General features: G+C 40.3%; 1 protein-coding gene and 3 long non-coding RNA genes across 4 annotated transcripts; all 4 read left to right on the forward strand.

Moving 5' to 3' along the window:
* The first annotated feature begins 8,654 nt into the window (after positions 1 to 8,654).
* LOC133777817 (uncharacterized) lies at positions 8,655 to 9,557 on the forward strand. The gene is made up of 2 exons (XR_009868843.1): positions 8,655 to 8,958; positions 9,078 to 9,557. It is a non-coding gene; the product is annotated as an uncharacterized LOC133777817 (long non-coding RNA).
* A 124-nt stretch (positions 9,558 to 9,681) lies between these two features.
* LOC133777818 (uncharacterized) lies at positions 9,682 to 11,341 on the forward strand. Its single transcript, XR_009868844.1, has 3 exons — positions 9,682 to 9,838; positions 11,054 to 11,161; positions 11,229 to 11,341. It is a non-coding gene; the product is annotated as an uncharacterized LOC133777818 (long non-coding RNA).
* Positions 11,342 to 21,175: 9,834 nt separating this feature from the next.
* On the forward strand, positions 21,176 to 21,984 carry LOC133780697 (protein EXPORTIN 1B-like). Its single transcript, XM_062220271.1, has 4 exons — positions 21,176 to 21,225; positions 21,305 to 21,382; positions 21,525 to 21,587; positions 21,702 to 21,984. Exons 1-4 carry the CDS (start codon positions 21,184 to 21,186, stop codon positions 21,843 to 21,845), a joined length of 327 nt encoding a protein of 108 aa, XP_062076255.1. The 5' UTR covers positions 21,176 to 21,183; the 3' UTR covers positions 21,846 to 21,984.
* Positions 21,985 to 22,078: 94 nt separating this feature from the next.
* On the forward strand, positions 22,079 to 23,671 carry LOC133780698 (uncharacterized). Its single transcript, XR_009869519.1, has 3 exons — positions 22,079 to 22,207; positions 22,316 to 23,230; positions 23,451 to 23,671. It is a non-coding gene; the product is annotated as an uncharacterized LOC133780698 (long non-coding RNA).
* Positions 23,672 to 25,898: the final 2,227 nt, after the last annotated feature.

Here is a 25,898-nt window from a genome sequence, read left to right on the forward strand (position 1 = left end):
ACGGGCTCTGCATTTTCTTCAAGACATTCAGAGGTGCCCTGGGTACTTTAGAAAATCTCTAGCATTTATCACACTTCTTTACGTACTCCATAGAATCTTCATTCATTGTAGGCCAGAAAAATCCTTGCTGCAAAATCTTTTTAGATAGACTCTGCCCCCAGCATGATCTCCACAGAACCCCTCGTGCACTTCAGCTAATAAGTTTTTTGACTGGTCGGGTGCTATGCACCTGAGTAGAGGTAAAGAGTACCCTATTCTATACAGCACCCCATCCATCATAATGTACCTAGCAGCTTGCCTCATAATCTTCTTTGCTTCATTACGATCATCTGGGAGGGTTCCTTGCTCAAGGTAAGCAATGATGGGTGTCATCCAAGTGTTAACTATTGTGATGGGCATGGCTTCTTGTTCATTAATGCTCGGCTCTGCCAAGCATTCCACCGGTACTATATTTAGAGTTTCATCATCTTTTGCACTAGCTAGCTTTGCTAGAGCGTCTGCGTTAGAGTTTTGCTCCCGTGGTACCAACTTAAGAGTATACTCCTCGAATTGTGCTACCAGGTCCTTGGTCTTATTCAAGTACACCATCATGCGCAGGCCCCTTGCCTGATATTCCCCTAAGACTTGGTAGACCACCAATTGGAAATCACTATTCACTTCAACCGACCGGGCACGAACATCTCTAACCAAGCACAAGCCTGCTAGGAGGGCTTCATACTCCGCCTCATTTTTAGAAGCACTAAATCTGAACCTTAGTGCACAATGAATTCGATACTTCTCCCGCGTGACCAATATAATTCCAGCTCCTGAATGATGCTCGTTTGACGACCCATCAACAAAAAGTTGCCAAGTAGGAAGATCCTCTCTCTGCCCAGTTGTACGCTCTTGCTGGTCGGGAATACCAGCAATCCCGGTGCATTCATCAATGAAATCTACCAAAGCCTGACCCTTAATAGCAGATCTTGGTTGGTACTTGATTTCGAATTGGCCCAACTCAACCGCCCATTTAAGTAGCCGACCAGATGACTCCGGCTTCTGCAAGACTTGGCGTAGGGGCTGGTCGGTAAGGACTTTAATGGGGTGTGCCTGGAAGTACGGTCGCAAATTACAGGATGCAAGTACCAAGCAATAGGCCAACTTCACGATCATGGGATACCGGGATTCAGCTCCTATCAATCGCTTGCTAACGTAGTACACCGGATGCTACACTTTATCTTCTTCTCGTACTAGGGCAGCACTAACAGCGTGCTCTGTGACTGCTAGGTAAATAAAGAGGTCTTCTCCATCAACTAGCTTTAAAAGAACAGGAGGTTGAGCCAACTGTTCCTTTATGGCTTGGAAAGCCTGCTCACATTCTACCGTCCATTCAAACTTCTTGCTCCCTCTAAGCAGATTAAAAAACAGGACACACTTGTCCGTCGATTTAGAGATGAACCTGCTTAGAGTTGCAATCCGCCTAGTCAAGCTTTGCACATCCTTAATTCTGGCCGGAGACTTCATTTCTACTAGCGCCCTTATCTTTTCTGGATTTGCCTCTATTCCTTGGGCGTTCACAATAAACCCAAGAAATTTTCCAGAACTTACTCCAAATGAGCATTTGAGGGTGTTTCACTTCATGTTGTACTTTCTCAGTATTGCAAAGCATTCCTCCAAGTCTCGTACATGTCTTTCAGCTTCCTTTGACTTTATCAGCATATCGTCTACGTACACCTCCATGTTCTTGCCGATTAAGTCACGGAACATACCATCACCAAACGCTGGTAGGTAGCTCCCGCGTTCTTCAATCCAAATGGCATGACCTTATAACAGTATAGCCCTATGTCCGTTCGGAAACTGGTATGCTCTTCATCGGGAGGATGCATGCTAATCTGGTTATACCCCGAATAAGCATCCATGAAGGACAATGTTTCATGACCAGAGGTCGCATCCACCAACTGGTCTATTCTTGGCAAAGGAAAACAGTCCTTGGACATGCTTTGTTCAGGTCGGTAAAATCCACACAAGTCCTCCAGCTTCCATTGGACTTGGGCACTAACACTGGGTTTGAAACCCAGGCAAGGTAATATACCTCCCTTATAAACCCGTTTTCCTTTAGCCGCTCCACCTCCTCCTTGAGAGCCTTTGCTTGATCTTTGTTAAGCAACCTTCTCTTCTGCTACACTGCTGGATAGTTTTCATCCACGTTGAGCACGTGGCTGATCATAGTTGGTGAGATACCCACCATATCCTTTTGAGACCAGGCGAAGACATCTTGATTCCTTCGCAAAAATTCTATCAGCTGTGCTTTTACTTGTGCTTTCATCTTTTTTCCAACCTTGACTCCTCTGGTCGGATCATTCTCATCTATTAGGACCTCCTCTAACTCCTCGGACAGTCCCACCTCACTTTCATAATCCCCAAAGCGAGGATCAAAGTCCCTCCCCTCGATCTGGGCAACGCCCTATTTGGTGACTTCATCATCGGATGGGGCTTTTTTTTCTCTTAAACCAAGAGTGCTTTCTTGGCCAAACTCTTCTAACATTTCTTCCTGATCAGTTACGACTGTGAAACTTTGGTCGACATCCATCTCGTCTACCTCCTCTCTCTCGGCACATACAATCATGTTGTTTTCCTTGGCCCCCTTCCTTGCTTTAGCTACCGAGGCATTATAACATTCCTTAGCCTCTCTCTGGTCTCCTCGGACGCAGCCTATGCCTGCACTGGTCGGGAACTTCATAGAAAGGTGCCATATAGAGACTGCCGTGTGCAAGGTTGTGAGTAGTGGTCGACCAATAACCAAATTATAGGCGGACGGGCAGTCGACTATCAAAAACTCTGTCATCACTGTCTCATGCTTGGGAGCATCCCCCGTTGTGACTGGCAACTTGATCGTTCTAGCTGGTGACAATACTTCTCCAGTGAATCCATAAATGACTTGAGAGCATGGCTTTAAGTCATTGATGGATAGCTTCATCCTCTCAAAGGATGATTTATAAATAATGTTCACAGAACTCCCTGTGTCCACCAAACATCTCTTTACTTTCATATTTGCTATTTGGACTGTCACGACGAGAGGGTCATTATGAGGATATCTCACGTGTTGAGCATCATCTTCAGTGAAAGTGAGGGAGTCACTTTCGTATCGTGGGTTCTTTGGAGGCCGCTCCTCTACAGCCATGACTTCGGAGGTTGATGCTGCCTCCAACTCATGATGAAGGGTGCGAGCATACCTCTCCCTTGCCTTGTTGCTGTCCCCAGCTAGATGTGGACCTCCACATATGGTGTCTAGAGTGAAGTCCACAGGCTGAGGTTGCAAAGGTGGGGATCGTTGCCGCTTGAACCCAGGATTTTTGTTACTTCCCTCTCCTTGGGTCTTTTCTGCTCGATTCTTTTTCAATTTCCCCGACCAGAGGAGAAACTCTATCCCATCCTTGAGATGATTGCATTCATTCATGTTGTGACCATAGTCTCCATGGAAATGATAGAACTTGTTCATATCTCTCTTACTCATCTCCTTCTTGATGGGTGGGGGTTTCCGGTAGGGGACCTCCTAATGACTTATGAGATATATTTCCGCTCGGCTCGCCAAAAGAGTGGTGTAACTGGTGAACCGAGGTTCATACTTAGTTGGCTTGTCGTTTGATCCTGACTTAGCCTTCTTTTCATTGTGGCGGTCAGACCTGTTATTCCCACGTTTCTTACCACCACTTTGATCATTTCCACCATTCTTGGGAGGATCAGTCAATCTGCTCGGATTGTTCAAGCCCTTCTCTCCCTTCTCAATCGCATCATCCAATTTCATATACTTGTCCGCCCGGTCAAGAAATTTTTGTAACGTTGAAATTGGGTTGCAATGAATACTGTCCCACAAAGGACTCCGATAAATTATGCCAGATGAAATTTCCACCATCTTCCCCTCATCACCAACTGCAGTAGCTTGGTTAGCTTCTCTCATGAACCTTTGTATGTAGTTCTTGAGAGATTCGTCCTTCCCTTGTTTAATATCTGCCAAGTGATTGGTGTAAACTGGAGGGGTCCGGGCAGCACTGAACTGCCTGCAAAATTCCTTCCTAAAAATTTCCCAAGAAGTGATGGAGTTTGGCTTAAACTTCCAATACCACTCCTGGGCAGTGTCGGACAATGTAGTGGGGAAGAATTTGCACCGATAGTCATCACTCACTTTGAGCAGCTCCATCTGGTCTTCGAATTTCCCCACATGCCTTATCGGATCTGCCTTTTCTGTATAAACTGGCAGTACCGATGCTTTGTACTTCGCTGGTGGCTGGGCTGCTCTAATTCGAGCACAGAACGGGCTGCCACTCCTGTGGTCTACTTGATCGATCGTAGAGGGTCGTTTCGACAGACCCTGAACTGCTGCTGTCAGAGCATCAAGCTGGGCTTGGATGCCTGGGGCCACTACTTGGGACTCATTCTCGGGACCGCCTGGTCGGGCGCTCTTTCCGGCATGCCATCATCAAGTATTTCTACTTGAATGGTAGGTCGGTTCAGAGCTCACCCTTTGACCGAGACGGTCCTTCTCCTATCAGCAATGAAGTCTCTTAGATCCTTCTGAGCGGTATGCCTCCCTAACTAATCGAACACCGTACTCCGAGTTTTTTCAAAAGTCTTGCCGTGTGTGACATGCTCCTTGCCACTGCGCTGCTGGTTGGGATGCAGTGGTGGTCTTCCTATCTGCGCTGGGCGATCTTTTCCTCCTCGATGGTTGTTATCATTCTTCTCCTTCGACTGGTCAGTGTGATGACTATCGGCTTCATCACGACCATGCCCATCTTTGAAGTGTGAAGTTTCTTTACCTCGAGGAGCTCTATTTTGCTCCTGCTCAGGTGGAGTTTTCTTGCTGCCTGATTTATGACTTCCGGATCTAGAAGTCTCTGATCGGTGGCTCCTTGAGGGGGTTCTGGAGTTCCCCCTTTGGGTTGAGGCAGTGCCCGATCGGACCCCATATTCTTCCCGACCATGTGGGTTACTACCACTCTTGTTTGGCCGTCGAGAGTTTGGTCTATTAGTGTTTTTGCGACCAACTTCTGTGGTCCTTTCTCCTGGGGTGGCTGCTCCTCGTGCTGCAGTTTGGGCATTGACATGGGCCAGCTGCGTAGCTGCCTCCAGAGCAAGTGCAGCCTCGCGATGTCGCCTATCGGCCTCCTCCTACTGTCGCCAGATCTCCTCACTCCTAGCATCCATCTCCCGTATTTGCTGCTCAAATGCAGCCTTCTGCCTAGCCATTTCTTCAGCGAACGCCTCCTGTCTGGTGTTGAATTGTGCCATTTCCTCCTGGAAAGCCCCCATGGCCTCCTAGAGTTGTTCAACCTCTGGAGTCACGTCCTCGAGCATGACTCTAGGCTCAGTCTCATGGTCTTGAGGGCCAGGACCTTCTGATATGGTAGGCTCTTTAGAGGAACCTGGCTTCTTGGAGGCCTCATTGGTGTTCTTAGGCACCATAATGCTACAGGGATCATCTGTCTTTCTCTTTAGGCTCTCAATGAAAGCACCAAAATGTTGACCGCGTTTTTGGCCAACGACGTGTAGACATCAAAACGACACAAATTTTTTTTATAGTGGTTCAGCCCCAATGTGTTGGTAATAGCCTAATCCACTTAGAGTTATCATTATAGATCCACACTCAAGATCAGATGAACCTGAGTCAACTGAGTTTCTTCAGTGCAGATTACAAGAATACAAGAGTTCTCTCAAGATACAATTACTCTCTCTAGAAAATCAGAATCCGAATCCCTTTATGATGCCATGAGCCTTGTATTTATAGGCTCAGGATCGTACAGATGATGTCCCCCATAATCGGGATATTTATTATTCTCACTATATTTAATTAACAATAATATTCAAAATACAAGAGACATTATTCTTATGGGATAATTTGAGAGATTCCCGCGCAAGTATGACCGATTCTTATTGAAGCCATTTCTGGGATCTTTTGTGTAGCCTTGCTCTGTCTAGTCGATCCATATCACATTCAGGCTGGTCGACCAAACCTTCACTGGTCGGCAAAACACTTTACTGGTCGGACACGCACCTGACTGGGCAGACATGCACCTGACTGGGCAGACATGCACCTGATTGGTCGGCCAAGGTCATGCCCGGGCAGACAAACATGTGACTGGTCGGACAGGGTCATGACTGGTCGGATAGGGTCATGACTGGTCGGCCAAAGTCATGCTGGGCAGACAAACATGTGACTGGTCGGCCAAGGTCATGACTAGTCGGTCATGACACTTGACTGGCCAGTCAAAATTCTTCACTGGTCTACCGGGTCACTCCTAAGCCAGATTACCCAACTATTCCTTGCCACTTGTCATTTCTATTGCCACGTCATCGTTTTCATATTTTGGGGATAACAGGGTCAAAAACAGTGATTTGGGAGACTTGATCACTCTTTCTAATCTCTTTCTAGCTCCAAGAATCTCTAGTTTTCTCCAATAACTCTCCAAGAAAGTGCTTAATTTAGAGAGTTGAAGGCTTATTCAATCTCAATCCTCATTTCCTCAAAGAGAAGGCCTCAAGTATCAATGGTGGCTGGGAAATAGAGTATTAGGGCAACATTCTACAACGTGTATAAGTCTTGGTTTGTGTTTTGGTTTGCTAAAAGGATTGTTCAAAGTGGTGGTTTGCCTAGGGTTTGAAGCTTCATCAATACTTGAAGAACACCATTGTTCTACTAGGGTTTGCAAGTTCTTTCTCAATCTTTTTTAAGTCTTTGTCAATCCAAATTTTGTGTAGATTCTATTTTTTGTAGTGGTGTTATCTCACACTCCCCCAACAAGAGTTCATCTGAGGATTTTTATTCTTGTGATCCTTATTCTTTTATCCTTTGGTAACTCTCCCTTTTGATCCTTCTCGAGTTTGAAGGGTTAAGTTGTGATTTGGGAAACTCAATAACTGAGCTTGCTTTGCCTCTTTTCATCATAAAAGACCCCTAACTTACTCTCCTTTAACAAAGATAGGTCACAAAAAAATTTGACAAGCTGTACCCAAGGTGAGCAGGTGACCTCAATTGAGTTTATTGTGTCCTCTATTCTTTTAGATATGATGCAAGCCAAGTTGGAGGCCTTGGTAAAAAAAAATATGAGTTTAAGCAACCCATCGAGGTCTGTTATCCTCACCCAGATGATCGAGCTCATTGTCCTCCTAAATGATGTATAGCTTTTAGCTAGCACATTCTTCAAGTAGGTGGTCATTTATCCCTGTATGATTTTTATGTGAGACTACGTCGGCATTGTGCATATGTAGTTGAAACCTAACAATTGGATAATTTTGGCTTGACTATTCATGTTGTACCAACAACAAGGGTTCTTAGAACCCACACCTGAGAAGGTCGCTGTCATGTACATCCATAATGAAAACTCATGTTCATGATTGGGGCTACTACTACCTCAACTGTCATGTTTCCAAAAATTCACTGATCGAAGGATGGTTGTCCAACACATGCTTCTTTATTGTAGAATACATGCATGTTAGATATAATTCTTTTCAAATCCTCGGTATGAGGTGTAGTAATTATTTTATATATATATATTTGGTTGAGGAAATTTTTCAGTCACTTACTTATTTTGTGGTGTTATGTAGCTACTCATCACCAAGTGAAGCTCGATCACTTTGTCATGTGAAAGTCCATCTCGCTTTTCCTCTCAAGAAGAATGTGACTTGCATTCTATTTATCTAGAGGAATCTCTAGATCCACTGCTTACTTCAAGACCATCAAGAGGCTCAACTTTTTTTCTTAGTGATGGAAGCCTCCAAGGATGGTTCTAGTAAGCCATCGACAAAGCCTTTTGAGCCTTTTCAGAATAGAAAATTCACACTTATTGCCCCAATAGTGTCGAGGGCATCTAAGAAGAAAATTCAACCCATGGTTAGCATTGTTTGGGATACGGTGATCCCGAGCTCATCTGCATTTCCTACTCGTATCATGAATATAGTGGCCACGACTTTAGCGGTCACAAAGAAAATTGCCACACCTTTGGTATGGAATTGGTGGGATACTTATGACGACAACGACTATTGTCACAACAACTCCAGACCATAATGGCTATCCCATCTTCAAGTCTACTTTCTTTAGCTTCCTCTTCTCCACTCACGCACTTGGCTCTTGGCATGTACTATTAGACCCATTCTAGCCCAAGAGGCTAGAATCTATATTGTTGATTTTGTCTATCTTAAGAATTTTTTGTACACTTATAATTTGCATCCTCTTTTCATTAATTTATCTCAATTGATAATGTTGTAGCCATGCTTTTTCATATTTGGGCGTTGATGCAATATAAACATTACCCATGAGCATCTTCCTCATAAGATGATACAACCTAGTTCTCATGACACCTTTTATCATCCCCATTGATTCTTTACATGTTTTCATGACACCTTGATTGAATTTCCTCCCACTACAAGAATTTTAGCCTAATATAACACCTAAAAATGACAATTTTTAAAAAACGCTATGGTTAAATAGAAAAATCAGGCGCGCTCGGTACAGTAAAATTTTACAGCCCGCCACTAGCTTTTCCATCTCCCCCTCTAATATTCTATTAGCCCTAAAGTATCTCTCTCTCTCTCTCTCTCTTGTATCTTCTTCTTCACAAATCAACCCTAACCGTGTTCCCCTCTGTCTCTTTTTCTCTCCCTCTAAAAATAGCCACACACACTCCAATCTCTTTCCTTCTCTCAATCTCTCGTTCATCCCACTCACAGTGACTATTTCTTTCGCTCTCTCTGGTTTGGAACCATCGTTCACCGACCTCTCTCTCTCATTCTCTTCCAGATGTGGGTGCTAAGGATCAATGATGAAGGGTCCCAAGAAAGGGCTTTGGGACGATGATGAAAAGACGCAATAAGGGGCGAAGCAGATGCTCCCCAAAGTGCTTTGACCCTTTCTTCTCCCTAGCGCGAACCAGAGGCCTTTCCTCCATAGGCGATGGGCAACCGAGTCTGTCCATTATGTGAAGTAAGGTAACTTTAACCCATTTTTTTAATTTATGATATATGAAGTGTGATTTATATGTAAACTAAGGTAACTGAGCCTGTCAATATTGATTTTTTTTTTTGGTGTTGATTTATGGATTTGAAAGTTTAACGGGGCCATTCACAAGGGTATGCCTCACAAGTTCTACCATGGCCGAACTGGGCGTGTCTGGAACATCACCAAGTGCGCTATTGGCGTGGAGGTTAACAAGCAGGTTGGGAACCGCATCATTAAGAAGAGGATTCATGTTCGTGTGGAGCATGTCCAGCCCTCTAGATGCACTGAGGAGTTCAGAAACAGAAAGTTAAGGAACGATAAGCTCAAGGCCGAGGCCAAGTTGAAGGGTGAGGCCATCAGCACCAAGAGGCAGCCAGAGGGTCCCAAGCCAGGTTTCATGGTCGAAGGAGCTCAGTTGGAAACTGTCACCCCCATTTCTTATGATGTTGTCAACGATCTCAAGGGTGGTTATTAGATCTTTTTATGTATTATTTTTTCTTCTCAATGTTCTGTTCTGTTCTGTTCTTGTCTGGTTTTGATTTTGTTTTCAAGACTACCAATGGAAACGTTTCCTTAATTAGTTCAAGTACTAGAAGCCGTTGTTAGTTTTCATATTTTGAATACTATTCTAAGTACAATTTTGTTTTAAAAATTTTCTGTGCTATTTTTGTTGTGTACAGAAATATTCCAAGAGTCCAAGATTTTTGGTTTATGAAAGACAAAAAGCAAGAGGCATTCTCATGACACCAGGTCTTCAAGGCAGCTCACCTCACTAGTCATGGCATCAATTCGGAAGGACACCTCAAAGCTTCACAAAAGCCAGATGGCAGCAAGCAGTAGGCACAACACCTCAGTATCTCACGGCATCAGGTCTTCATTTATTAAGATTTTTTTTGAATAAATTTCTGAAGTCAACTCTATATTCACTCAGGTATATACATGTAATACTGTTTCTGAGATATACTTTTATGAGTTACATCTGTCTATAGAGTTGAGCGAATATAGATATACTGTAATACTGAGCTTAAACCTCCTCCCTGAGCTTCATTGTCTATAGATATACTGTAATACTGGACTCTTGATCAGAATTAGACAAAAAGACAACTATTAGTGATCTTAGTGAAAGGTATGGTAAGTTATCTTTTTTTTTAAGGAATCCTTTTCTTATTTTTAATCACATCTAGATAATTTTTATCTCAGTTTCTGTGTAAGAAAAACACTGAGAGACTGATGAGATTTGATTGAAACTGTCAAGTAGATGAAAATTAATTTTCTACTTATTAACTATCATCTAGCTCAAAGATGTTGGCTTTGCATAGCATCAGAATGATTTGTTGCCACCGTAGTTGATTTTAAGACTAGTTTGGCTGTTTCCCAACTATTTTATGAGTTTCATTTGACTAAGATTTTTACTTTGGAATTCAGATTGCATATTTGTAGTATGTGCTAATGATTTTTGTTTTTGTGTGTTTCTGAGTGAAGAAAGAAAACTGTTTGATGAAAGTTCTAACTTAGATGTTATATTTTAGAGTTCTATAATTATGGGTTTTCTAAACATGGATAAGTTGATAAAGCTATTAGGTTGTTTGATTGGATGCCATCAAGAAATCCCATTTCTTAAATTACTTGATTGGTGGGTATTTTAGCTAGGATGCCATCAAGAAATCCACCACCTATTTGGTAAAGGATCTAAATTGTATTTTGGATTATTTTTCTCTGTGATAATACAAACTTTTTAAATTTACTTGAAATTAGTAGTAGTAGTAGTAAACTACTATAATTTTTCTTGCTAGCTAGTTACATCATAGAAAAGCAAATCCCAAATCATGTAAAACATATTAAAATTTGGGTCTAGTTTGATTTTCTGTTTCTTTATACATTTCAAGGCCACGAGATTATTTTATTGCAAGAAGTTCTATAAAATCAAAAAATTAAATACATTTCTTTCTAGTTTTGTGTTCCCTTCCCCACCTGCAACTTTCTCATTTTGACAAATTGGTTTTTTCTACTTTGTTTGGTGAGTTGTATCTCTGTTTGAAGTTCTATAATCAACCCTAATTTGCTTCCTCTATGTTTAATGTACAGATTTTGAAGCATGATTGGCCAGCAAGATGGCAAAGCTTTATTCCTGATCTTGTTTCAGCTGCTAAAACTAGTGAAACAATTTGTGAGAATTGCATGGCTATATTGAAGGTTTCTCTCTCTCTCTTAAACTATTGAGAATTAGTTGGCACTAATTACTTGAATATGTTTTCTTCAGCTTCTAAGTGAAGAGGTGTTTGATTTCTCAAGAGGAGAGATGACTCAAAGTAAGATAAAGGAGCTTAAACAATCATTGAACAGGTAGATAATTTATGTTATTTTTATTTTTATTTCATTTTGGGATGCATTTTCTAACGACCCAAATTCGCTAATAAGGCTTAAGGGCCTTGATTAGTGTGCCAGGAGGGCAGGTTGGGATTTATGTGTGGTTTTAGGAATTAAATGCATGATTATGATTTAAAGCATGTTATGTGACTATTTGATTATTTGATTATTTGAGATGCATGACTATGTATATTAGTATGCATGTAGGCCCGGATTGTGTTTGAAAGGCATAATTGTAATTTTGGCCATGTTGGGCATAACTGTATTAATATGTGATGATTGTTGAGACCACAGTGGTATGTGGGTATTTCCGTGATTGGTAACTTTCGGCACGAGGCGATCCTAGAGCTGAATAGCGGGGAAAGTCACAACGGGGCATTATAATTGACTTTGGGCAAGTCAAGGAGTATTTTTGATATTGGGTTATGAAAATAAATAATTGGAGATATATTTGAGGTTAGGATGTCTAGGCGGGAATACTGGGGGATTTTACCATTTTTGCCTCGGGGATATTTTGGTACCCCGAACCTTGAGGTAACCAACTTAAGTTATAAAAACAAAACAAATAAACCATTTGGAGACTTAGAGAAACCGACCCAGCCTCCACCCTCTCCTCTTCTTCTTTCTTTCCTCTTTCTTTCATGAAATCCACAGAAATCTTAGGAGAAATCAAGCTTGAATTTCTGAAAATTGATGGTGGGATTTGGAGGTTTAGCTCAAGAGTTAACCAAGAACAAATCAGGGTAAAGGTAAGCAATTAATTCTTTTTCTCAAGTTAAATTTCTGAGATTTTGTTGGGTTGTGAATGTTTATGGGTTTTTGATATTCAAGGTGGAGTTTGAGGCTTGAAACTTTGAAGATAAGTCATGGGATCCTTTGGGAAACGATTCTACAACTGAGGTAAGGTTTAAATTAAAGTTTGATGGTTGAAATTGAGAATTTCTATGGTTGGTTTTGAGTTTTAGGTTTGAAATTTCAGAAATTTGGAATTTGGATCTTGGTGAGTGCTAGGTTGGATTTTTTGGTGGAATTGTGTTGTTTAAACCATCCTAATGTTGTGATTATTAATTGGTTTTGAATTGGGAGCTTTGGGATGGCTTTAGGTGAGGTTTTAAGCTTGAAAATGGTGGGTTTTTCTGGGTTCGAAGGGTCGGGCCGCGGCATAGTTCTTGGAGGGCCGCGGCCCTTGTAGGCTAAGTTGTGCTGAGGATGGAGGGCGGGCCGCGGCATGGTCCTTGTAGGGCCGCGGCCCTTACCTGTTTCTGGGCATTTTTGTGGCCCTGTTTGGGGGCCATGCCGCGGCATGGTTGGGCCATGCCGGGGCGCTTAAGGAATTTTGGGATTTTGAGAATTTGGGCTTGGGAATTTAACCTAGGGTGCTCGGGGTTGAGTCTTTTACAATGTTTGGTGAATTTCAACGTTTCGAGTACTAGAACTTGGTTTAGAAACTCATTGGAGATTAATCTTATTGGTATCCATTATCTTGGTTGTGACTAGGAGTTAAGCTAGTGCTCGGGAAGTGGATCGTGCTCGGGGGCCGTCATTTTTCTATTTAAAGCATTTGGAATTAAGGTAAGAAAACCGTAACACCCGAGAATAGGGCATGGCCCCACTGTGTGATTGTAGGGCATGGCCCCAGATTGTATTATGTGCAAATGTTTAAACCTTAAATGAATCATGATGTGTGTGAATGATTATTTCAAATGTACTATATGTGTGATTATGATGAAATGAACGGCAAGGGCCGAGTACGGCGTAGGCCGGGGCGGCCGTGGGCCGAAAGTAACACCTAGCACATGGGATGCTATAATCAGGGCGGGGCCCGGTGGATTCATGTGTTATGCTATAATCAAGGCGGGGCCCGGTGGATACATGTGTTTGCTTAGTCTAATGGTTGACTTGTTTATCTGTGGATTATCTGTTATGATAAAACTGTATACATTGCATATGTTATGTTCTGCATGGGTTTTCTTGCTGGGCTTCGGCTCACGGGTGCTCCGTGTTGCAGGTAGGGCAAAGACCAAGTCAACCAACCATGAGTACGGAGAGCGTGAAGCGACGCGTACATGTTTGGCCTGCCCGACTGCTTTGGTTGGGGGTTTATTTGAAAATGGCTGTAATAATCTATGATTTTATGATTTATCAACTGTAAACTTATTTCAAGATGTAAATAGTTTTCAAACCTTATTTTTGGGATCCCAAAGGTTTAATACTAGCAGTTTTAAATGAAACGACGCATTTTCTAAGATTACAGCATTAAAGTTTAATTAGTCACACTTTTGTCTCAAAACCTCGGTTAGCGAGTGCTTTGCACACTGTTTTGTCTTAAAAATCACTTAGTAACGGCTCTAAGGAAGTAGGGCGTTACAACTTGGTATCAGAGCGAGCCAAGGTTTATTGGTTCTGGAGATCGACCGAACATGTACGCTCGCTATCAGTGACAATCTCGACTCAGGGTTGGTTGGTATGAATGATTGACATGGCTGAATATATGTTTGAATGCCCTGTTTTCCTGCTTATTTATATGGAGCATGAGGAATGAGATGACATATGCATGAGATACTGATAGGGCCTGGCCCTTGACTATTGCATTTTGAGATTGATGCATGCTGAATAATACTATTATGCATATGGATGAATATTGGCATAATGGTTCGCATATTGAGTGTATGTGGTTAATTTTCTGAATTAATTCATTAGTTATATCTGTTTATTTGCTTGTGTGAAGCATGTTGAGATCTGGGTATACTTGGTGATGATGAATTTGGTAGCTAAATGTATATCATTATGGATTTGACCTAGTATATGCTTGTGTGTGCATTATACCTGTGGATGTTTGGACCTAGTGGTGGTTTGGTTCAGAGTAGGGACCACAGAGTTCAGGAGTTGGGTCAGTTTTGACAGGTGAACTCGTGTTGTTGGTTCCTAGAAGGGTTTGTGGACCTGATAGTGTGTGGAGAGAGGGATTTTAGGTATAAGTTGGAGTTGGGATCTCCAGTTATCCCAAAAAGCAGCAGCAAAGGGTCACTAGGGTGTGAGTAAGTTGTGGAGTTTGTCAGTTGTGACGGGATAGAAGGATAGCGGATTTCTCTGGGGAAATAGCTGATTTCGAGGTTTTGACAGTAAGGTTACCAGTGTTGGTTTACTGTGAAGTATGGACAGATAAGGGTACTATATGAAAGGCTTAAAGGGTGTTATCCTCGGGTTTTGAGGAGAATTCGAGTTGACAAGGAATTTATCAATAGATGAGCAGAGTTAATTCCACCCATGGTTAAGAGGATGAGAGATCCTGATTAGAGGGTTATGTTAAATGTTGAGGCAGAGGGATGCCTGGAATTGGTACTTGGGCTGAGGTACTGGCTTAATGGGTTGGAAAGAACCTAGATGATGAATGGTTAGAAGAGATTTTAAAGACATGATTAGAACCGTGGAGGCGGGCAAATGTTTAAGTCTGGTTTGGACTGTTAGGGGTAACGACAGCGTAGATCAATGGGTTGGGGAATTGGATAGTTCATTTCAGAAATTTATACAAATGGATGTATCTGGAATTGGTGGCGACCCATTTAAGGACATGAGATCTGGAATAGTCTAAAGCATTGGGCTGCTTTGAGGAAAGAGTTTTCGTTTGCATGTGGATGGCGGAGAGGGCCATGTTGTTCGAGGAACTGATGGTTGATGATTAGAGCATGAGTGCTAGAGCCGCAAGGGCGGTGCTTCCTTTGATGGAATTAGTAAAGATAGATTCGTGATAATCAAGTTGAAAGAACCCCGGTTAGTGTTGTGGCTTCTGGATTGCCAAGAAATAGGGGAAAAGTATGACTGATGAGATGGTACTTGTATTGATAGAACGCAGCGAGGTCGGATTCTCAATTTTGAGGGAAAAAGGACTCAAGACAGTGCTTGGGCACCTAGATTGAGATTGGAAAGAAGCCGGATCGAAAAGGTAGTTATCGGGATGGCGACAGGAACCAGGAGGTTAATTGGTATGCACATGAGGAAGAGGATGCCACCTGAGAGGAGGTCAGGTGAGGGCATGACTTCTACGTAGAATGACTCGAGATGTTAGGATGGATTTCCCATGGTGCGGGAAACGGAGAACTGGAATGCATCGATACATTCGAGGTTCGAGGCTGAGTCCTCAAGGATGAGTATTTAACTGACGAGCTTATGCGTTGGGCATGTAACGAACTGGAAGGGCTCGGTGTTGAGAATGTTCCGAGAGGGAGATGGACATAGAGAGGTTGCCTCAATGGTGCCATTTGAGAGGCTGAGGACAGTAATACTTATTGAGAAGGAATTAGAAACTCTGGCAGATGGATTGTTGAGGATATCACCTGGAGTACGTAAAGGAGACAGAGCTAACCAGTGGAAAAGTTATGTGAGTATGCAAAGAAAGATTTAGGGAATACTTCAAGGTCAGACTACAGATAGGATTGGTATAAGGGATGTTGTAGGAGACGGTTTTGGCCGACAAAAAGTCTATTGGAGCAATCGAAGGAATCTGAGCCTGGTGTAGCTAGTGTGTTATACTGCGAGGATTGCTAGTATCGTCGGGTTAGGACGAAAAGTACAATGTTGGATGCAAGATGGGACGATGTCCCCAAGAGTTGATTTGTGACTTGTTTATTGCTAGTTGGAAACTAAGGATAGAGACATTTCGTGGATTGTCTAGTTTGCGCCGGCTAGAGTGTGAGGAGTCGATAACAAAGATTCTGGAATGGTTCATGCTACAACGGCACAGGTAAGTTCTTTAGGCAGAGAATGCATGATCGGTGTGGGCAAGTCCCCTTCAAGCTCACGAGCAGTGCATGTGGATTACTCCCAGACGGAAATGGTGAGCAGCTGATTATTATGCTGAAGACGTTAGTACCCAGAAGGCAGAGTCTCAGGTAAGGTTCTACGGAGTGTTAGTTGGGTGTCGTCAGGAGTTCTCAGATTATAGCTGCAAGAAGAAAGGACAGGTAAGAGAAGAATTGATCTGAAGCCGCAAAGAAGCTAATGAAGAGCGTCTAAAGGATTGAAAGCACAACAAGACTGGTAAGCGCGTCATCTACTGCATAAGCACCTCCGGTGATTTCTACATCAAAGATGAGGAGAACAGTAAAACTTGAGGTTAGACGGATTGAGTGGTGTCAAATCAGAAAGAAATTCAGAAGACAAGGTAAGATTTGATTGGTTACGGACGATGATGGAATTTGCGTGTGTTTTGGTTAAGTAAAGAGTGATTGCATAAAGGACCTGATCTATGGTAGGGTTATGGATATGTGGGAGTGTACCATGATTGGACACGCCCAGGAATAATTGACGCGAGGATGGATCGAACCTGGCGGGAGGTGAAAGAATGAGCGTGGTTGATATACTTGGAGCGTTAAGTTAACAGTTATGCATATCATAAGGTGCTTGAGTATTGGGTATTAGTAAGAAAGATAGCGTTGAAGACACAGAGGTGGTAAAAAGTAACGGACAGATGATCTGTGTTTGAAATCCTCGATTGAGCGAGGGGAGTTATAATTGGAGACGGAACTCCTAGCTGTGAGGCGTGTGTCAGTCAGGGGATAGCGCCATAGACTGTAACAAAGTGGACAAGGCGACGACTGAGTTTGGCGTAACGCTAGTAGGTATGATTAGCTGGTGAGTGTCAATGATCTATGGAATTCAAAGTGTTGGCTTGAGATGAAGCAGGGAAGGACCCTGCTAAGGTAGTACAAGTTGGGATACCAGGAATGGATAAAGGATCCAATTAGATTTGATTTTTGAATGAGAATTCTGAATGGATATCATTCCACCTCCTTGGGTACGTCGTACCAGGAGGGTCGAGCGGGTGACAGAATCTAGTGTTTTCCTTTGGACCCTGAGGGGTTAGGTGATGTGGTGGTGTGTCGTGGGAATAACCACAATAGACCTTAAGTAAGGCGTTTGGACATGAAAAGCTTTAACTCGGTTGTTTGAGTTAATGTTGTTGGGTCAAGTGAACTGGTTTCGGGATAGAACGTCGATGATATCGAATTGAGACCCTATAGTATTTTAAATTTTGGAATGGATTTAGAGAACGAAAAGAACAGAGTGGGAATCTGGGATTATCAGTTGATTGCAAGTGAAGTGGCAGTCTGAAAGCATATCGGATATCTTAAGGAATTAAGCGCTGAGTAGGCGAATACTTGAGGTATTAAGGGAAGTGTAATCCCTGTTGAGTTGGTCGTGGTGGCAAATGCTGGCGTCTTGTTAAAGTAACACGACATAGGACATGGTAAGAGGTGAAGGATAGTGAATACTACGATTTGGCATTGGTTCAGAGAGAGCGTCGAAAAGGTTGTTGGAACTCTTAAGGCAGGAGTGTCTGCCTATTTGAAAGCATAAGAGCTGGTAAATTGTTAAATTACGAGGAAACAAAGCTCCGGAAGGAAAGAGCTGCATCTCTGCACAATAACAGCGAGGATCTGTAAGGTGTTCAGAGAAAGAAGGGGGAGTTCTGACTCTTGATTCAGCATAAAATTCTGAACTTGTACTAAGGGTTAGGCCAGCGGGGCCTACAAGTTGATCCCACCTGGTAGAGGTGATGACTTTTGGGTATCTCTGGAATCAGGAATAAGACAACGAATTGGTCATTGTAACCTAGGCAGACCCTGAGGCTTCAGCAGGGTTGCGGTGTAAACAAGAGGCTATCGAGTGTATGGCCGTTAGACAAGATCTTGTGGGGCAAGATTGTTGCGCCTGGAAGAGAGTTGTTGGAAACTAAAGTAAAGGCGGTGGACCTTGGGATTCAGGGTCAGAGTTGCGAGTTTCGTGATTGATGTGTTTGGATAAATTTCGAGGACGAAATTTTTATGAGGAGGGGATAGTTGTAACGACCCAAATTCGCTAATAAGGCTTAAGGGCCTTGATTAGTGTGCCAGGAGGGCAGGTTGGGATTTATGTGTGGTTTTAGGAATTAAATGCATGATTATGATTTAAAGCATGTTATGTGACTATTTGATTATTTGATTATTTGAGATGCATGACTATGTATATTAGTATGCATGTAGGCCCGGATTGTGTTTGAAGGGCATAATTGTAATTTTGGCCATGTTGGGCATAACTGTATTAATATGTGATGATTGTTGAGACCACAGTGGTATGTGGGTATTTCCGTGATTGGTAACTTTCGGCACGAGGCGATCCTAGAGCTGAATAGCGGGGAAAGTCACAACGGGGCATTATAATTGACTTTGGGCAAGTCAAGGAGTATTTTTGATATTGGGTTATGAAAATAAATAATTGGAGATATATTTGAGGTTAGGATGTCTAGGCGGGAATACTGGGGGATTTTACCATTTTTGCCTCGGGGATATTTTGGTACCCCGAACCTTGAGGTAACCAACTTAAGTTATAAAAACAAAACAAATAAACCATTTGGAGACTTAGAGAAACCGACCCAGCCTCCACCCTCTCCTCTTCTTCTTTCTTTCCTCTTTCTTTCATGAAATCCACAGAAATCTTAGGAGAAATCAAGCTTGAATTTCTGAAAATTGATGGTGGGATTTGGAGGTTTAGCTCAAGAGTTAACCAAGAACAAATCAGGGTAAAGGTAAGCAATTAATTCTTTTTCTCAAGTTAAATTTCTGAGATTTTGTTGGGTTGTGAATGTTTATGGGTTTTTGATATTCAAGGTGGAGTTTGAGGCTTGAAACTTTGAAGATAAGTCATGGGATCCTTTGGGAAACGATTCTACAACTGAGGTAAGGTTTAAATTAAAGTTTGATGGTTGAAATTGAGAATTTCTATGGTTGGTTTTGAGTTTTAGGTTTGAAATTTCAGAAATTTGGAATTTGGATCTTGGTGAGTGCTAGGTTGGATTTTTTGGTGGAATTGTGTTGTTTAAACCATCCTAATGTTGTGATTATTAATTGGTTTTGAATTGGGAGCTTTGGGATGGCTTTAGGTGAGGTTTTAAGCTTGAAAATGGTGGGTTTTTCTGGGTTCGAAGGGTCGGGCCGCGGCATAGTTCTTGGAGGGCCGCGGCCCTTGTAGGCTAAGTTGTGCTGAGGATGGAGGGCGGGCCGCGGCATGGTCCTTGTAGGGCCGCGGCCCTTACCTGTTTCTGGGCATTTTTGTGGCCCTGTTTGGGGGCCATGCCGCGGCATGGTTGGGCCATGCCGGGGCGCTTAAGGAATTTTGGGATTTTGAGAATTTGGGCTTGGGAATTTAACCTAGGGTGCTCGGGGTTGAGTCTTTTACAATGTTTGGTGAATTTCAACGTTTCGAGTACTAGAACTTGGTTTAGAAACTCATTGGAGATTAATCTTATTGGTATCCATTATCTTGGTTGTGACTAGGAGTTAAGCTAGTGCTCGGGAAGTGGATCGTGCTCGGGGGCCGTCATTTTTCTATTTAAAGCATTTGGAATTAAGGTAAGAAAACCGTAACACCCGAGAATAGGGCATGGCCCCACTGTGTGATTGTAGGGCATGGCCCCAGATTGTATTATGTGCAAATGTTTAAACCTTAAATGAATCATGATGTGTGTGAATGATTATTTCAAATGTACTATATGTGTGATTATGATGAAATGAACGGCAAGGGCCGAGTACGACGTAGGCCGGGGCGGCCGTGGGCCGAAAGTAACACCTAGCACATGGGATGCTATAATCAGGGCGGGGCCCGGTGGATTCATGTGTTATGCTATAATCAGGGCGGGGCCCGGTGGATACATGTGTTTGCTTAGTCTAATGGTTGACTTGTTTATCTGTGGATTATCTGTTATGATAAAACTGTATACATTGCATATGTTATGTTCTGCATGGGTTTTCTTGCTGGGCTTCGGCTCACGGGTGCTCCGTGTTGCAGGTAGGGCAAAGACCAAGTCAACCAACCATGAGTACGGAGAGCGTGAAGCGACGCGTACATGTTTGGCCTGCCCGACTGCTTTGGTTGGGGGTTTATTTGAAAATGGCTGTAATAATCTATGATTTTATGATTTATCAACTGTAAACTTATTTCAAGATGTAAATAGTTTTCAAACCTTATTTTTGGGATCCCAAAGGTTTAATACTAGCAGTTTTAAATGAAACGACGCATTTTCTAAGATTACAGCATTAAAGTTTAATTAGTCACACTTTTGTCTCAAAACCTCGGTTAGCGAGTGCTTTGCACACTGTTTTGTCTTAAAAATCACTTAGTAACGGCTCAAAGGAAGTAGGGCGTTACACATTTCATGTTTTATATTGTAATGTTTTATGAGTGCTCTTTTTTTTTTTTCCTTCTGTAGACTTATCATTTGCTTATAATTATATATATATTAAGGACAGTTCTTTTAGATATCCTTTGATGAGAAGTCATTATGCACTTTTTAAGTTATTTTTATTCACTATTATACACATATTTTGATACAATGTCTTTCGGGTGATCTGCCACCACAAAGTCAAGTGATCTGATCACTTATCTTGGACTACTGATAGTCACGTACTGCCAGTTCATAGTCATCATATATTTGGCTTTTATTTTCTAATTGGCATGTCACATGTTACCGTAATGATATGTTTATGCATTTTTCCAATCTCTCACACATAATGTGATTGGTTGTTGCAGTGAATTTCAACTCATTCATGAGCTATGCTTATATGTACTATCAGCCTCTCAAAGAACTGAGCTTATACGTGCAACACTCTCCACATTGCACGCATTTCTCTCATGGATTCCCCTGGGATATATATTTGAGTCTCCATTGGTATGTGCTTTGCTTGATGGATGGTTGTTGTATTGCCTTTGAATTTAATACTTAATAACTTCCTTAAAAGAGTAAGTACATTTGAGCAAAATTCTGATTGTGTTTGTTTATGTAACAGCTTGAAACGCTACTGAATTTTTTCCCCATGCCATCGTATCAGAATCTCACTCTTCAGTGTTTGACAGAGGTGTGTTTGTATGCTGATTTAGTTAAGAGTTGCTTCAAAACTGTGCCTGGTTCTCATAGTTCACTGCACTGGTGCTTAGGTTGCAGCACTTAATTTTGGAGATTTCTACAATGCCCAGTACGTTAAGATGTACACCATATTCATGAAACTGTTACAGGTAGGTCCGAAATGAAATGCTTATTGTAGTACTATCTTTGGTTGGCTTACTCATCACATCATTGTCCAGTTTTTTCTTTTATTTAATTGTATGTCTTGTTCTTGTGTTGCTGTTAATATTTTTTTTTCTTCCTTTTGATCAGACCATGATTCCTCTTAATACAAACATTCCTGAGGCTTATGCAATTGGTTCCAGTGAAGAGCAGGTAAAGTTGTTTTTGGCGCTTCAAAATTTAATGAAGACCATTTTTTATGTGTTCGTTCAATAATTGTTTATTTCTGGCAATGTCTTTTTTTTTTTTAACTTACCTATTCTGCAGGCTTTTATTCAGAATTTGGCTTTGTTTTTCACTTCAATTTATAAGGCAAGTTTTTTTCTTTTTTCCCTTTATACTTTCTTGATCTTAGTATTTACCACGTTTTGTTATATTTATATCTCAATGGCCATCCTCTTATGGCTGTAAGTTATGGTTCATTTAGTTGTAGAACAGGCTTAATGTGTCAATAAGGCACTGCTTAAGGGATTTAATAAGATAATATGGAATCACATTATTTCCTTGTCAAATATCAAAGATTTGAAGTTGCTGTTTAAATACATTGCAACATTCAGGATTTAATAAGATAATATACAATCACATTGTTTCCTTGTCAAATCTCAAAGATTTGAAGTTGCTGTTTAAATACATTGCAACATTTACATCGTTCTATCCTTGTGCAGTCTCACATTCGTGTGCTGGAAAATCCTGGAGAGAACATAGCTGCTTTGCTCATGGGTGTTGAATATCTTACCAAAATTTCATATGTGGATGACACAGAAGTTTTCAAGGTACCAATATTTTATGACCGGAACATACAAGTGAATATGTAGACTCGAACATACAAGTGAAATTTGTTAAAATTGGAATGAGTTTTAATCATTTTATGACCGGAACAGGTTTGCTTAGACTTTTGGAATTCGTTTGTGTTGGAACTATTTGAGGCACACCACAGTTTGGATAATCCTGCTATAACGGCAAACATGATGGGGTTGCAGGTATTGTGAATATGTTAACTTTAAGATGATATTATATAGTTTTTGGTGTGATTGTAATATGGTTGCACTTGCACATATCATCTTTTTCCTCTTGCACTTTACTGTTTTACTTTTGTATATTGTTTACTTTCAGATGATATTTTATAGTTTTTGGTGTGATTGTTTTATTTTCATATGGTTGCACTTGCACATATCATCTTTTTCCTCTTGCAGTTTACTGTTTACTTTTGTATATCGGATACAAAATTAGTTGATTTGTTTCTTATTTCTGTGTTTTCCATGATATATATGTAATTTTCATTTCAATTTGTGTTTTCCATAAATATTGTCTTTTGAACCTTCAGAGCAGTTGGGTTTCTTTTCTTTTCCTTTTTGTAGTCTAAATGGTTGGAGATAGTAATATATAATTTCTTTAGTTTTGTGACATCAAATATTTTGTGACCTGTAATCTCTGTTCTTGAATTATGTCGAACCTTTTCTTATTAAGGAAATTGTCTTTCCATCTCCTCTTTGTTTGCGTGATTCTTTTTTATTTATATGTTATTTGTTTTTTCGAAATTTGTAATGGGACAGATACTTATTTTAGCCTGTGGTTTTATACTGAATAAGCAGATGCCTTTGCTACCTGGTATGGTTGATGGCCTTGGATCACAACTGATGCAGCAGCGACAATTATATGCTGAGCCAATGTCAAAGTTAAGAATGATTATGATTTTTCGTATGGCCAAGCCAGAAGAGGTTCTCATAGTGGAAGATGAAAATGGCAATATTGTTCGTGAAACCATGAAGGACAATGATGTTCTCGTGCAATATAAGGTCAGTAATCTATGCTTTGCAAGTAAAATTCATTATAAGTGAGCTAGAAAAAGTCCTTGGTATTTGAATTTATATTTAAATTTTTTTTTCTTGGTTTTTAATTTTTTTGTATTTATTTTTGTGCTACATTTGTATTTTTTAAATTGTTTTTTGGTATCTCATTTTTAATTATCATGGAAACTTTCCTTAACCAAATTGATATGGTCTATTATTGTTGCAGATCATGAGGGAGACTTTGATATTTAGAGAGCTTCGGATGGCAACAAACAACTTCAGCAGCAAGTACTTGGTTGGATGATGAATTGAAGGATGGAGCAAGTTTTATGCATGATTTACTTTTGTGTATCTTGTAATGTTTCTGTTTTTCATTTTAAAATAAAAAATGTTCAAGATTATAAAACTTTATTATGTTATGCTTTCAAATTTAAGTTAGAACTAAGATCTCATGAAGTAGACATATTTATGGTTTGAATTGGTTATTGTTTAATGTAATACTTGTGGTTTATCAATCTATTGAGAATTACATTTTATGATTACTTTTGATTTTTTTTTATCAAAATACAATAATGAAAATGTTTTAATTAAAAAAAAAACCTTATAAGTATACTTATCAAAATAAAATTTAAAATATATTATCCACACTAAAGTAACAAAAATTTATTACTAGACTTTTAATATGTTATGATTTAGAAATATATTATAAGCATAACAAATTGTTATGATTTATATAATATAACAAACTAAAAATGCTATCAAAATAATTAAATGTAACAGTGGAAAAGTGTTATGCATAATGTATAAGATTAAACTCCAAATTTATAATCAAATACTCTAACTAAATGTTACTATTTGAATATTATAGCAACTAAAAATGTGTTATTGAATAGTTTAAGATAACATCGAACATAACATTCGAATATTGTTATAGAAAAGACAGGACTTTTAATAACAGGGGCTATGTTAGCATTTTCAGAAACGTTATCAATACTCCCGGTTAGCAGTTTTTAAGTGTTATGAATACTGTTTTTTCTTGTAGTGTCCAATATCCCATATCATCAAGAACACTAAGAGACATTAAGTTTCTTGTTAATCTTGGCACTACTCTCAATATTTTAGTGTTTGAACAATTCTATAAAATATCTTAAAGCAACCATTCTTATGCCATCAACCAAATATGCCTCACTATTGCCCATGATGACATTACATCCTTCAAAATCTCTTAAAATTTGATACTAGATATTGTTGTAAGTCACGTTGTAGGTACATTTTGAGTACAAAATCTATGATTGATTTATGTTCTTCTCCATGGATGCAATCATAACCTCTCAATTGATGTAACCATTGCCAAGATTTGTCAACTTCTAAGAATTTTCGCCACTTCCGTGGCTCCATTTATTCTCGCTCTTCTTATTCAACCAATAATAATAGTTCATCTTCATGCACCCTAATTTATCATAATAGAAAACACTTTCTTAGTCAATTATGATCCCTTATACTTGATCTACCTTGGTTCTTGCTATTGTTTTCTGTAAGAGCACTCTAATTTATTATTTTATAAGAGCGTCGCTCAACTCATATTTATTAGAAAAATACCATTTTAGAGAAAAGTTTTAGTGGAGCCTTAATAAAACATGCAATTTGGGCCCATCTGTTTGAAAAAAAAAATTATACGTCTTTATGTAGTATTTAAAAATAAAATAAAATAATAAGTCCCACTGACGAAATTTAAAACATAAACCATAACATAAGTTTTTAATTATTTCTTGGTGCTCATCTTGATCGTCAATCGCTCATAGGACACCCCGCGTCATACATGCCTAGACGTCAGAACCTCCCACATCACTGTGCATGCCAAGGAGAAATCCTATTGCTTACCTGAAAGGGGAAAAAGTAAGGGATTGAGCTAAAAGCTCAGTAAGGAAGTACAAACAAATACACAATTATTCAAGAAAACACAAGAAGACTATATTCGTCTCCTAAAATTATGGCAAAACATATCGTTACCCTATCATATTCATTCATTTTCATATCAAATTCATACTCATAGATCATAATCATACATCATGTGATCATGGCACCCCTATTGTCCATGTCACATCATGAGGTACCCAACAAAAGCATAAACTGGTAAGGCCTCCTCTATGAGGTAAACATGAACTCTAGTCCTCGAATAACCTCGGTGCGTCCGCCCTATGAGTTACGTCATATCCTTAGTAACCCCTTTGTCGTGTCGCGTTGAGCACGCTAACAACCTAATGCTTCTCATACAACATACAGGCAAACATACAACAACTCATATCATAACATAGTAATTCATACTTTTCATAACACTTTACCTTATCATATTTCATACTTTCCATAACACCACAATTCTTGCAATCATTTAAGTGCATACTTTTCATAACATAATTCATATAAATTCTAGCTAACTTCCTTACCTCGAGTTCAAGCAAATTATAAAGCGCAAATACCTCACAACGAGCCTATAATCACAATCAAACATTAGTCTTAAAATCATGTAAGATTACACATGCCCAACATACATATCCCACGTGTGCATGTGCTATGCATACGAGGCACAAGTTGCACCACAACTCTATTCATACAACAACGTCATATAGATTCATAAAAGAATAATGTCAATTCTACTAAGGAATTCTCAATGATT

Source organism: Humulus lupulus, chromosome 5 (assembly GCF_963169125.1).
Source record: "Humulus lupulus chromosome 5, drHumLupu1.1, whole genome shotgun sequence".
NCBI classification, from domain to species: Eukaryota; Viridiplantae; Streptophyta; class Magnoliopsida; order Rosales; family Cannabaceae; genus Humulus; species Humulus lupulus.